This window comes from Perca fluviatilis, chromosome 2 (genome assembly GCF_010015445.1).
Source record: "Perca fluviatilis chromosome 2, GENO_Pfluv_1.0, whole genome shotgun sequence".
Lineage (NCBI taxonomy): Eukaryota > Metazoa > Chordata > Actinopteri > Perciformes > Percidae > Perca > Perca fluviatilis.
In genome coordinates, this window is record NC_053113.1 from 6,877,653 (window position 1) to 6,892,110 (window position 14,458).

The 14,458-nt window shown below is 46.3% G+C and overlaps 1 protein-coding gene across 1 annotated transcript; it reads right to left on the reverse strand.

Moving 5' to 3' along the window:
- Positions 1-4,708: 4,708 nt before the first annotated feature.
- On the reverse strand, positions 4,709-6,824 carry LOC120545524. Its single transcript, XM_039779930.1, has 6 exons — positions 6,497-6,824; positions 6,302-6,364; positions 6,059-6,158; positions 5,795-5,960; positions 5,290-5,511; positions 4,709-5,116 (listed from the first exon to the last, which is right to left on the reverse strand). The coding sequence occupies exons 1-6, from the start codon at positions 6,507-6,509 to the stop codon at positions 4,709-4,711; spliced, it is 972 nt and encodes a 323-aa protein (XP_039635864.1). The 5' UTR covers positions 6,510-6,824.
- Between the last annotated feature and the right edge of the window lie 7,634 nt (positions 6,825-14,458).

Genomic DNA, 14,458 nt, shown 5'->3' on the forward strand with positions numbered 1-14,458 from the left:
TGGTTCATAAGGTCATCGATTACTAGCAGATTATTCTTAGTAGGGGGGAGAAGTGCGTCGTCGCATAGCGAGTCAGGAATATCTTGCACAAAATTTATATTCGCTGTTTTAAGCATCTGATCGTATATCGGCTGCCAGCAAGAGTAAATGTATACGATGTTATCGATCTCGTGTGATATTACTTTTGATGAATTTTCGATAATATCTTTGACAAAATACGTTTTTCCGCAATTTGAGGGACCGCTAACAACTGCACTGAATGGATGCTGAAGCCGTCCATCAAAACCTGCAATAAGCTGGCTACTATTATTATTATTAGTAGCCATAAGGGAGGGTTGTGAAGTCACAGAGCACCGCGCGCGTTATTGTAACGACCTTACTTTCTTGGGTATAACCGCTGTCGTTTTTGAGATGAAACTGCTTTTTGTCGCGTTTTATGGTGAATGCGCTTAGTGGTCAGATGGTCTGTGGACTGGCGATTGGGCGACAAAAGACTGTACAAGACCTAATAGTGACTTCGTGTGTAACAACTGTGCGTTCTGCGAGTTGAGGGTCACGCCTTTACACTTCACCTGGGTTTTTCCTTGAGCGGTTCGATAAGCATAGCATTTCGCCGCCCCGAAACAAATTCTGTTATATAATCCTCTGCAGGAGAACCACAAGCTTGTGCGTGATTGAGCTCATCTGTCAACTCTCAAGATATGGCCCCAGAGGGGGACCCACTCATCTTTTTGGTTGTGAAAATTACGCTGTCTGTGTCACAATAGAGAACTCTGTCTTGCAGCTTATCCAGCAAACCGTACAACTCCATACGCGCATAGGCGACTGGTCGCAACCCCGATAACACATTCACATCTTTTACTCTGGACCCTTGACTCTCTGCATGGCGCCACTGAACAATGGCAACCTCTGGAGAGATAAATGAGAAGTGTCGAACGTCGAAAGCATCGCTGAACATGAGCTGTGTGAAACGTTCTGGGGCGGTTATGAGCTCAGCAGATGGCATGTCGTTACGCATCGCAAAGCGACCCCAAAGACTGTTAAGCAATAGCTTATTAAGACTTCTGACTGCCGTGTTAACGGCTATCTTGTCAGACTCAAGTTGTATGCCCTCACGCTCGTAGTAGTCCTCTACGTACTTTTGTTTCTCATCTTCCGTTTTGATATGCCCTGGGTATCCGGAAGCCTGCTGCTTGAGTTTGAGAAATGTCTTAACATAGCCTTTAAAAAGCTGGTCAGATTTTTCCGGAAAATGCCAAACCTCCGAAATGGTGACTACGTGGTACCCCTTCTCCACGGCTTTGTTTAGTTCAAATGTCACCCACACACCGGACAGCTGTCTCTCCTGATCGGTGTGACCGCAGTCGGCTGTCTGATTCAACTGCTCAGCACAGAGGCCACATAGCGGGAACATCAGCTTACCGTGACAGCGATAGGGGAGAACTGGATGGTACAAGCCTCTAGGGGGAGCCACAGTGCATTTCACAAGGCCAAAGTATGTTTTTAGGTCGTCAAAGTCACGGTGGATTATCTGAGGGTGACCGATGGGGTAGTCTCTTTGTGCCTGAACCATGGGGTACAGACTTGTAAAGTCATAGTATCTGATTTTTCATCACACCTTCTGTCTTGTGATACAACTTAATTGCATTTGTTCGCCCTCCGAAGAGGGCTTCCGGGGTTGAGACGCTCTGGTTTTTCATATGTTCGACATGAACCTTTTAACGTCTGGATTGTTGCTCACATCGTGCTTCCAATCACATTCCCACTTCACCACAACCGTTAGCCCATAGGCAGTCTTCAGTGCTGACACTCTGTCACTGAACTCTTTGAGCAGCTTCGCCATGTGTTTTTTTATTTGTGAGAGGATTGATCTCGGCCTGTCCGTAACACTTATCACAACTATGGAAGAAACATCCGTTAAATTCGTAACACGTATTTGTGGTGGGGCAGTACCCATCAACAAAAAACGGCCCAAAGGCCTTTTCACCTCTGTTAAGAGCGTGTTGGATGTCGATGTTGTTCGTATGCGCTACATACTGGAGCCACTGTATTGAGATGTCTGAATACGTTTTGTTTTGCTTTACGTACGATCCCTCATAGGTTAGTGCCACAGTGTCTCTGGGGATGAACAATGTCTTAAACACTCCCATGCATGATCCAGCTAGTGTCGTAAATGTAAAGGGGTCTAGACCTGTACAAGCAATGAACGCGTCCCTGTACATTTTACATGCCTTAACCACGACCACATCGTTAATGCAATAGCGGGACAACTCTGTCTGAAAGTTGAACCGCTTGTGTTTAACAGAGTCGTACCATTCCATGAATGCTTTCTTAGACGGCTCAGTCATAGAGTCATAGCCATAGAGAGCTGGCGCAGGATAGGGACCGATGTATTTCTCATTCTGTCGCGTATTGAAGGCGTGTGGGAAATGTCCTTTTAGCACGTCAGTGAAACCCATTGCTGCAGGGGTTTTAGCTAGTGCCATGGGGAGAAAACTGAATGAGTCAATCCATCGCTGTTTGTATTTAGAGTCTACAATCACGATCACCCTTGAACCTCTCATGATAATACTAGGACAGACACGCTGACTCACCAAATATTCCAAAACAACGTAGCTGTCAAAGCCTGAGGCGTTGTGGGCGATAAAGGTGTAGCCTTTATATTTCTTTTTTCTGTAATGACTGATGAATAACCCCACACATTTCGTTGTTTCGAAGCAGTGCTTTTCACCTTTCATGTTCATAGTACACACATAATTAGCCTCGTGCCGGTTGTCATTGTATCTTGTTTCGAAATCGTAAAAGATGTACTTATCATTACTTTCAGCATTTTCGAGCGGCTGTATGTAGCACTCATGAGCTGAGTCAACTACGTGCTCACCACAATGGGGGCATTTCGGCAGCCTACAGGTGTGTTTTTTGTTTTTGGACACCCGGTAAGTCATGTGACAGGTGTCACAATATTTGAGTCTGTCACATGGTATGATGCGATGCTTTACATCAGGCTTTTTATGTTGATCAAAGCATTGCTTTGACTTGCATATGCGCTTACAGTCGGAGCACCTGATAGTTTTCACTGGTATACATGCAGTGAGACAGACATTACACCTCAGACTACAGCTGTGGTCCAGTGGCTTTTGATAGGCCTTGTAGCAAGTATCGCACACGTACTTAGAGCCGAAAAAAGAAGTTTTGTTCACAATGAGGTAGAAATGTTCACCGTGTAAATACAGCCATGCAGTTTTCACATGCTGTTCGTCATGCGTTTTGAAAATCTCTGTTTTTTTACGTCCGGCTGTGTGATGGAATATCACGATTTTCATATTCAAATGTCTCTGAAATCTGTCAACATCAGAGAACGATACCTTGCGCGTACATTCAAACCCAACATCCCTATATAGCTGCTTTGCATAATCTATCTTTTCGCTTTGAGTCATTCTTGCGTCTACATAATGAGCCAGACAGAGGGCAAAGCAAAGATTCTCTTTGTCATTGGTATTCATCGGATTGTATAGAGCATTACACTTATCAGTCAGGATTTCATCGTAGCATACGCCCCCCAGATCTAGTCGAGCCCCACCCGACATATTGCGTGCTAGTGTCACAACGAATTCTAGCGAATCATCGGCCAATGAGGTGTCGTTACTTTGCATAGCGTCTGCAATTTGCTCCAGAAATTCATCTGTATTATATTTATCGTTTGAGCTCAGAACTGTTTGGATAGGTGCCACTAAAGCAGGACCCCGTAGCTCTACATTTAAAATGCTATCCTGCGCTGCAGCGTCTAAGGCCCTGACGATTAACCCTGTTAGAGTTCTGTGTACTTGGGCTGGACGCGTACCGATATTGCACAAATCGATATTTCGCAGATCGACATCTTGACGAAACTCTGTTGCATTAAAATGAGGAATCTCTCTGCACGATATCTCGGATGATACCCTAGACAAACGCCCCTCGCCACACTGCATCGCTGCCTGTGGATTTCTAGGTGGCCCCATGTAGGCGCTGGTGGAGGGCTGGGGGTTTGTATAATCATCTGAACGTATACAATTTGACGATTGGACACTCGCAAAACATGTTTGACTTTTGTAATCAGGATTTTTTGGCCGGGAGGTTTCGACACAGTCCACAGGCCTGTCTGGACATGCTAACGGTGGGGTGTGATTTGATGGCTGATTGGCGACAAGGCTGCCTGTTTCTTGGGGAACTGTAGTACCATTGACAGCCGCGCGTCTATTGTTCAGAATATCTTGGAATTTGCTCCCCAGCTTTTCGCACAACTGAATATATGCATCGTGATTACACTCAGCACGGCTATAGTCATCTGCACACATAGCATCTACATTGGTTTCATCGTTGTGTACATGTCTTTGATCCGATTTTTTACGTTTTTTGGCGGGGATTTCCATTTTATTATGTTATTGAAATGTTTATTTATTTATTTATTTATTTTTTACAGACCCTTATGACTGCTTCACATCATGTTTTTTTTTTGCTACTGTCTTCTGTGAATATGGTTATCAGCGGTGTTAGTAGTCTGTTGAGAGCTACTGCTCGCTGAAGATGCCGCGCCTCTGACGTCTCGAGGTCTCTGGTGTGGCTGTCTAACGCTGCAACCAAGGACGTAACTAGATCAAACAGACTTGTATTGGTGGCTTGCAATGCACCCACTGCATTCACCAGACTATCGATGTGTTTTTGTAAATTATCAACTTTGGATTCTAGCTGGCGATGTATCGCATTTGACACGGTGTGTCGCGTGAAGTTTCGCACAGAATTCGAAGAGGGCCTCATCCTCAACTACTGTTATCTTTGCAGGACGGTTTATGTGATCAACTGCTTCAAGACTGCTGTTGGTACTAGAACAATCCAATACTTGACCACATTGAAATGCCTCATCAATATCTTCTGTATTTACAGAGACGTCTGATGTTGCATGAGCCTGTGGGATTACTTTAGCTTTGGGTCTCTGACTGATGGGGGTGTTTGGAATATAACACACACAATCACATTCTACATCACCCTCGTTCCCATGGCACTGACAGGCTTCCTGCTCAGGTGAAATCGAGGTGCGGTCGGTCTCTGATGATTCTTTGCTTTCTCCTTCAAAGGGTGCCTATGAGGTGGTAATAAAACACAATTGGTCACACACACACACATCCTCTACAGGCACCCTACCATAAACACAATGCCCAGTACCCCATCCCTTCAAATGTTTGACTATCGCTGCAGACCCCCGATCATAAACGCTGTGCTACACCACCATAAAACACGATAACAGGTACTCACCTCTTCAGCTCCGCTTTGAGGTAGCTCCTGGATTGGGGCAATTACGTCCCTGGGCACCGCCGTCCCAGCTATGTCCTGGAGCTCTGCCACATCCCCCCATTGTAAAAATTGTTGAGGCGCATCACGCTGTCTCTCTGGGAAATCTGATGCATCCAATGAGGGTGCGAACAACTCCTCTGACCCGGGATGCACTCTCTGTAAATCTGCGACAGCATTTAGCGTCTGAAAGCACAAGGGTACCACTATTAATATATATAAAAAGATTTCTAACGTGTTAGCTGATTATATGCTGCTAGACACAGAACATGGTACCTCTATAGTAAAAGAGGGGACCACTGCTATCCCAGTAGAAGAGGACTCATCCATGCATGCATGTTTGAGCGGGAGAAGCACCCGAGGCTCCTGAGTCACACACACACACACACACACACACACACACACACTTTTATGAGAAAATCACACCTTCTAAATATTACATGCTTATTTTTGTTTCTTATCAACTTACCCCAATAGTGGTCTTCCTTATTCTGCGAACGCGAGATGGCATGGGTATAACATTGCCCCCAAATAGTTGCGGTGACTCACAGGGCTGACGGGGTCTTTGGTTTTCAAAGCATGGGTTTATCAAAACCCCTGCACCACATTGTCGCTTTTGTAGAGGTAGAGACGACCTATACAATAAGACAACACATAACACATTGTATAAAAAAAAGACGAAACAAATAATAATAACACCTAAAGATTTATTTTTTTCTTTTTAGATAATTACCCTCTTTCAGCTTTCTTAGAGCGTTCAGCTCGACTTCTTTTTCTTATTACGCCAGTGGTCTGATTTAAGAGTTGACTTATATTCTGTAATACTGGTCTCCCTACATAAAATCAGAGCAATAAGGATACATGTAAGATCATATGACGACATAAAATCACATTATGCAACAGTGTCTTGTCAATATATGTGTGCATATATATATATATATATATATATATATATATATATATATATATATTTTACCTTGTTGAAAATCATCATCATCAGAGTTCCAAGAAGCATTACTCCTAATCTTCGTAGAAGGCCCTATTGATGCAGACTAGCTAGATAAACATACATTGAACAATATGTTTTTAAACTCATGAAATTGTATTCCATGAAACGGTATATATCCTAGAATAGTGTTAAACATAACGCTGCTTTTTTAAATTTACTCACCCTTTGTAGACATGACTGCAAGACGTCTTCCTCTTGCTTTTCTCCACCAAACGAGTTAGAAAAAACAAAACACCGTTGGTCTGGTTGAGAAGGGCGAAGGAAAAACGATCGGGCAAGCTAGCTAGCTAACAAATGCTAGCTAAAAACGTCAGGGAAAAGAGGCCAGGTAGGTCGAGACAACGTCTTTTAAAAGCGGACAAACCACTCCCTGTGTGACGAGCTGTCACTCTAACCCTACCTCCACCTCTTCACCCCTTTAATCATAGGCTAACACCACTTTTTTAACACCTTTCACATAAATCTAAATATATTACCTTCATACGCCCCCCTACGTAGATGCGCCCCGCAACGACGACGTCATCACGCACTCCGGCAGCGAGTACAAAGACTCCCCCACCAAACTGCCTTACAGGAATACATGATTTAAAAACTTCAACAAACTCTGGCAGAACACTCCGTACAGGCACGGCTATGTTTTGCACGGGTCTCCCTTCCATTCATTGGGACCAACAAACCGGGGACTATTGATTTTATTTATTTCTGCATTTTATTTTTAAGTGTTAATAAAAAAAAATAAAATAAAATATAGGTGAGGAGGGGATACTTCACGTCAACCCCCCTCCTTGAGTGGTGCCACGCAACTTCGACTATCACCTTAACTCCCCCCGTACCTTGGAAAAAAAAAAGAAAATAAAGTAAAAAAAAAAAAAGTCTTGATTCCAAAGCGCGGGCACGTCACGTACGTGCACGCGTGAAGGTGGGGTGGTTATTACTACTGACCGCTGTCCTGGTGACCCCAGACCTTTAGAGGCCCTGAAGATTGGATGTTTGAGTATAGGTGGACTTCTTTCAAACACAAAGGTTAGTTATGTGATGGATCATTTATTGGCATGATGAAATAAAATAGTGGCTCTTTTGGAAGTAAATCAATGTAAAGAATTGATGATTTGGATAATAATCCGCGAAGATGAGAAGTAAACAGGATTTGTACTTTGGATAAAACTTGAAAAATAAACACTTTAGTGGCCCTTATCCTCTTCACTTTTTTAATCTTTCTAGTCTCCAAGAATTACATTTGTGTTGTGGTTGCTGCCAAACCCCTTCCAAAGAAAGGATTAAACAAAACATTACCTTTCCTGTGGTCATTACACAGGAGCACAAACACCCAAAGCAAAGCACCTGAAGCTGCTCTGTTTCCAGCAGTAACCATCGCGACAGCAGAGTGTCCTCCCATGATGCAGAGTGTGCTAATTGGCCTGTTAGTGAAGCTGGTTCGAGCCTCCAGAGTGTCCAAGTGTCCAAAGATGCCTCTGGGGTCTGGCCTTGTGTTGTGGTACAGATGGAAATAACTGCTGCTGTTGTTGATGGCGATGACACAGAAAGAAGATCTGCCGGGGCTCATTACTGTCAAACGATACAGTAAACATGATGAAATCACACATCAGAGTCCCCACTGCCCACTCTCTGTTCACCATACATCTCACTGTAGCACAAACAATGTCATACATGTTTATGATCTTTGGCCTGTAGAGGAAATAAAGTTTTCACTGACCTTTACCTGGTTGACGTAATGTGTTAGCGTTTGAGCATCATTAAGTACTGGCAGGAGTTCAGATATTTCCAGAAAGTTTGTTTCTTAATGCAGAGACACAGAAGACACATCGGCCTCCTGCTGAATGAACTGTGCACTGATGTGCTCCTAAAGATACAGGAAAATAACAACAAGTGTGTTTACATCAAGCACAATAGACCGAATCACTGTGACGATGCGCTAACACAACAATTACTTCCTGTAGATAAATGGCCGATTTGAATTGCAGAGATGTGTGAATTCAGCTAACGTGTTTATTTCTGTTATGTTTAGTGGTAACTGTAACATTTAAAGATGTATAATTAAAGACTTAACACTTATTTTCGGTACTGTGTTGCTTTGCTAGTGTCTTTGATAAACCAAATCTAACGTTAGGAACAGCATGTTCTCACAGCCGGTTGGACTGACTGTTAGTTTGGGTGGTGTCATTTTCTTTAGTATGTGGCCCAACAGTTAAATTGGCTCTCCAAGCTAACATTAGTCAAAGTGTTGACATATGAAAGCATCAAACATGCAGCACCCCGAGTTTTTGTGATGGGGTGGTTGAGGAAGAGCGGGGGTTCTGTTCTGTTGTTGGCGACTGAATGGACGGCGTGGTCACAGCCGACAATGACCTGAGTTAAGCTGTGTTCCCTAAATAAATGCACCGACGTTCCAAGCCAGTCATCGCCTCCTTATTCAACGCTGCAGCACTGGGGTGAGTGTTACACAGGTGTCAGAAGTTTAAAGGTCCCATGGCATGAAAATATCACTTTATGAGGTTTTTTAACATTAATATGCGTTACCCTAGCCTGCCTATGGTCCCCCAGTGGCTATAAATTGTGATAGGTGTAAATCAAGCCCTGGGTATGCTGCTCTGCCTTTGAGAAAGGAAGAGGTGAGCTACAGTTATGCCCGTGCGGAGGGTCTGGCGGCGGAGTTTGAGCGCGCTGCAGAGACAAAAGTCCACTTGAAACTGGCGGTGAGGAGCATGGCCAACGACGCGGGAATGGGCTCCGCTGACCCTCGACAGAGCAGAGGACGTGAGGAAGGCTTCCTCATTGGCACGTCAGCTCTACCACAGCATTAAAGCAGAGAGAACGCGCAGCATGTATGGCAAAATGGCGGTGCTCATGCTTACAGGGCCCCATGTAAAACACCAAAGTACTCCGGTAAGGCAGACTGGCAGGGATTTCATACCCAATTTGAACTGCTATCACAAGCTGTGGGCTGGTCAGAGAATGATAAAGCACTACAGTTAGCCTTATGCCTTACAGATGATGCACTAGCGTGCATGTTACTGCTAAGCCCAGAAGAGAGAAATGATTATAAGGTTTTTGTTGGAGCCCTACAGAGACGTTTTGGACACTGGACAGCCCGGCCTCCTGCGCTCTGAACTGTCCAACAGTCACAGGCAGCCTGGGGAGCCCCTCCATGTCTTAGCTAATGACATTGAAACTCTAGTTTGGAGGGCTTATGCCCACATGCCCCCTGCAGTACAGACAGAGCTTGCCAGGGACCAGTTCATTCAAGCTATAACCCTCAAGGGGCTGCGCATTCGGACCCAGCTCGCCCATCCCCGTTCCATACAAGAGGCTTTGGAGCTGGCTCTGGAAAGGGAGATTGTGGAGGGCAGGACCATGGAAAGCGGCCCTGGAGAGAGTGGTGCTACGGTGAGAGCCGCTGCATGCACTGACACAGCCTGCATGGGCGGCTGAAATGACTGAACTGATCCGAGCTGTGTCCATGCATGCACCACAAAGTGCCACACGCCCTCGCCAATGCCCCCAGGTCTGCTGGGGATGCGGACAGCCTGGCCATCTCCTCAGACAGTGCCCCAAGTATTCCAACGACCAGGGAAACGGACCAGGGCCCGTATAGATGGGACGGTACGGATCCCTGGCATTATGTCCCATGCTGCATCATCGAGAGAAGGAGGAGCCAAACAGCATAGGCAGGGGAGAGGGGCTCCACTCCCCCCTGAAGCAGACGAGAACACAGAATCCACGATGGTGGTGTGTTGGAATCACACTGGGAATTTCTGCCATGTTCCCGTCACCAGCTGTGGGGCCTCATGGACCGCCCTTGTGGACATGGTCTCCACAGCAACACTGATGCAGCCAGATGTGGTTCCAGAGGAAACGCAGTTGGAGCAGACTACAGTGCAGCTGAGGACAGTGACTAGTGAGCTGGCCCCTATGCTTGGTAGGGGGAGGGTGACGTTGAATGTGGGAGGTGGGCCAGCGGATTTTACAGTGTGGTGCAGGTGCAGGACCATTGTATACTGGGGCTGGACTTTTTAAGGTCTGCGCGCTGCCTGCTGGACCTAGGGGAGAACACATTGACCTTCCCCGGGGGCCCCACTGTCAGAATGATAACACCCACACGGTCCTCAAAGCCACACCCCCTGGTCGGGACAGCCGTGGAGACACACTGCCATGACACAAAAACCCCAGAAGAGAGCAACCACTCCCCAATCTGCAGTACCCTGCCACTGTCAGCCCATCTCTGCACACTCCAGTTCACCTCCCCCAGCCCAGTCAACTACGGTGGAGGGGACGGACAGTTTGACAGTGGTGAGAGAGATATGGAGACAGAATTGTGACCAATTGGAGCAATGGCAGCAAGAGGAGCTGTGGGAGGTGTTATCTGACTTTACATATATTTTTGCACTATCAGACAATGAAGTGGGCCTGAAATAGACACTGGGGATGCACAGCCCATCAAGACGCATCCCCGGTACCTCCCCATGGCTCACCGTTAGGCTGCAGACAGAGCGGTGGAAGAGATGCAAAAAGCTGGCATTATCGAACCATCAGACAGCCCATAGGCCTCGGGAGTGGTGATGGTTTCAAAAAAGAGGAGCCCCAAAATGAGATTCTGCATGGACTACAGACCGCTGAACAGTGTGACCAAAAAGGAAGCATATCCATTACCCAGGGTCGATCAGTCACTGGACTTGGTGTCTGGCTCCTCCTTGTTCTCTTCACTCGACCTGCGAAGCGGATACTGGCAGGTGCCACTCAGCCCTGAAGCGAGACCAAAGACTGCCTTCTGTATGGACAGGGGGTAGTGGCAGTTCCGGGTCCTCAGTTTTGGCCTGTGCAACGCCCCAGCCACCTCTGAAAGACTCATGGACCGGGTCAGAGATGTCTGGTGTATTTGGATGACCTCCTGGCCCACGGGAGCTCCTTCCAAACAGCCTCGGAGTCTCTGAGGCTGGTGTTGCAGAGAGTGTCTGCGGCGGCCTGAAATTACACCCACTAAAGTGCCGCTTCATGAGGAAGGAAGTGGAGTTTTTGGGTCACAGGCTGGGGGGAGAAGGCATCAGCACACTGGAAGAGAAAGTGCATGCAGTGAGAGACTGGCCCACACCCACTGACCAACGACAACTGAAGAGCTTCCTTGGCCTGGCCTCATATTACAGGAAGTTTGTGCAAGGTTTCTCCTGCACAGCCGCCCCCTGTACCACCTGGTGAAGCAGGGGCTTCACCTGGATGCCACAGTGCCAGCAAGCCTTCAACTCCCTCCAGAAGGCACTGACAAAGGCCCCCATCCTCACCCCCCCTGACCCCATGTTGCCATTTATTCTGGACACAGAAGCCAACGACATGGGCATGGGTGCAGTGCTAGGTCAGGCGGGGCCAGAAGGAGAGAGAGTAGTGGCGTATTTCAGCAAATCCTTCAACAAGGCTGAGCACCGCTACACCGTGATGCGCCAAGAGCTCCTCGCCATGGTGGCGGCGATAAAACACTTCAAGTACTAACTGGGTGGCCGCCCCTTCACTGTCAGGATGGATCACTCAGCGCTTCAGTGGCTGATGTCCTTCAGAGAACCAGAGGGCCAAGTTGCACGCTGGATTGAAATGCTGCAGGTTCAACAGGACCCTGGCAAAGCAGCTGGCAATCCTCACCGCGGAGCATCAACGTGACTGGGACACGCACCAGCCCCTCATCCTTATGGCCTACAGGTCTGCTGTTCAGGAGTCCACCTCATGCACGCCTGCCCTCCTCATGTTGGGGAGAGAGCTAAGGACACCAGTGGAGGTGGCTTTGGCAAACACCCTGACACCCCTGCTGTTCCTCCAGGGAGAAAGTACGCCAGGAGACTCCAGGATCAGATGGAGTCCACCCACATCTTTGCCCGAGACCAGCTGGAGAAGGCGGGCATGAGACAAAAAAGGAACTATGACATAAGGTCAAAGGGGAGACACTTCCAAGCCGGAGAACTGGTTGTGTACAGCCCACGTAGGAAGAAGGGACTGTGCCCCAAGTTGGACTGTCATTGGGTGGGACCTTGTCAGGTCGTGGAGCGGCTGGGTGAAGTAGTGTACCGAGTCCAGCTGCCGGGAAAAAGAAAGAAGGTTGCACTCCACAGAGACAGAGTGACCCCGTACAGAGGAGACTCCCTCCCTTCCCAAACGCCTGTGCGGAGGGGGGACGGCACAATCACTACACACAGACCCACACACAAGCCCTGTCAAATCCCCATTCCCCCTGCATATACTTCCCCAGAGACAGTGACTGACCACCCTGTTCACAGCCCTCCTTCCCCCTTCCCACCACACGCACCTTTCACTGCACAGGGGCGTAGCCCCCCCCACTGCCGCGGAGACAGAGACATCGGCCGGGCTATGTCAGAGACTTTGTGTAGTCCCTCAGGACGAAGGACTTTGTTGAGGGGGAGCTGTGTAATGAGCCGAGTTAATGTGTCCTTGTTATTATGAGTTCATCAGTTATGCAAATGTTTACATGTGTTTGTTTGTGTTATGCACTAATGTTACAAGCAGAGGTCAATGTGGTCATATGGAGACCTATTGGGGGGGGGGGGGATCTTCAGCAGGGGGTCCAGGACCCCAAGGGGGTCCTCAGAATTAATAATAATTTTTTGAAAGTTTCCAAGAAAATTAAAATATCTTAATATGAATCCAACATATTATTTGCAATATTATTAATAAATATAAATCCGCTTCACAATTTGTCAAAAAACCCACTGATGACAGGCTTACTGGCCCATAGGTAAGGTCGTCACTAAGATCCATGTATACAGTTAATCCTAAGGATTCACTCTGCCACATGTATGTTTTACATTTAAACATGATTTATAAAATCATGCAAACAATTATTATTTTAATAGGTTAGTATTCTATGCACTAAATAGGTATGTAAAAAGGCTTTAGGGCGCCCACACGTTATTGTAGGCCCAGTTTAATATGCAACTTAATTTTATACAATGTATGTAGTAGGGGTCCCTGATCCATCTCTCTTTTAATTAAGGGGTCCTTGGCTTGAAAAACATTGAAGATCCCTGCTCTATAACGTAAATATACCAGTGAAGTATAAGTATAAAAATCACTGAGTGAAACCTTGTTGTGTATAAATCAACAGTTGTGACATATTTACTGCTCTTTTCAACAGTTGTAAGGAGGGGGATCAGCTGCGCGACTTCCTTTCGGCTTTCATTGTCATGCTACTGGCTACTACGGGCATGCTTTAGGTGTGTGTGTGTTGGGCGTAACACAACATTAATGGCGGACGTGATACAGTTAGGGTTAAAAAAAACAATATGCTGTGTCAGGCCGCTGCTCTCTGTGATTTTCAATCCATCATACCAACAGCATGACGAAGTGTTGGACTTTATCTCTGCAGCCAATGACAGACCCTTACACGGTAGGCATTAAAGTGCTGAGTCAACGTTCAGGACGGATAAGGAAAGTCAGCAGCTGACATCATCAACCCAAGACACGTTTACTGATGAACTCCCAAACAAGAACAAATAAAAACCCTTTCTTTTCTACAGAGCTGAACTGTCAGCAGCTCTTCGTGTTGAACTCTTTGTGTTTGAGTCCTGAAATGTGACATTTTTTAACAGATAGCAAAACAGTCAGACAGTGGGCAGAAGGCTATTTCACCTGAGATTTTTTCATCAGTTTTTCTGTGAGTGATTGTGATATATCTGGATTCAAGTGATCTGCCTTTTTATGCCATTTTAGATATCATGACTTAGAGATTCTTCTTGGCTAAGAGTTTTAAGTGTTCTCTTCGATGTGTGACCAAACACCTCAAAGAAAGATGATCCAGCACTGCTTTTTGCTAAGGTTTGTATGCTAAAATGTTTCATGGGACAAAAGGTGTGTTTTTTCTCTGACAAATATTTACTCGAGTCATTTTAAAGTTTCCCTTCAGCCAGCAGACAGACACCTGCCATTGCTATATTATTTGATTTCTCAGCCTCTTCTGGAGTCACTACAGTATCTGTCTGTCATTCTTCTAACACAATTTTGGCAGGTTCTTAACTTATATCATTCAAACCTCAGAAATGCAGCTACTAAATCCAGTAAAGGTCATGTTCGAGCCAATAAAACCCTTGCAAAAATGTTGGAACAAGATGA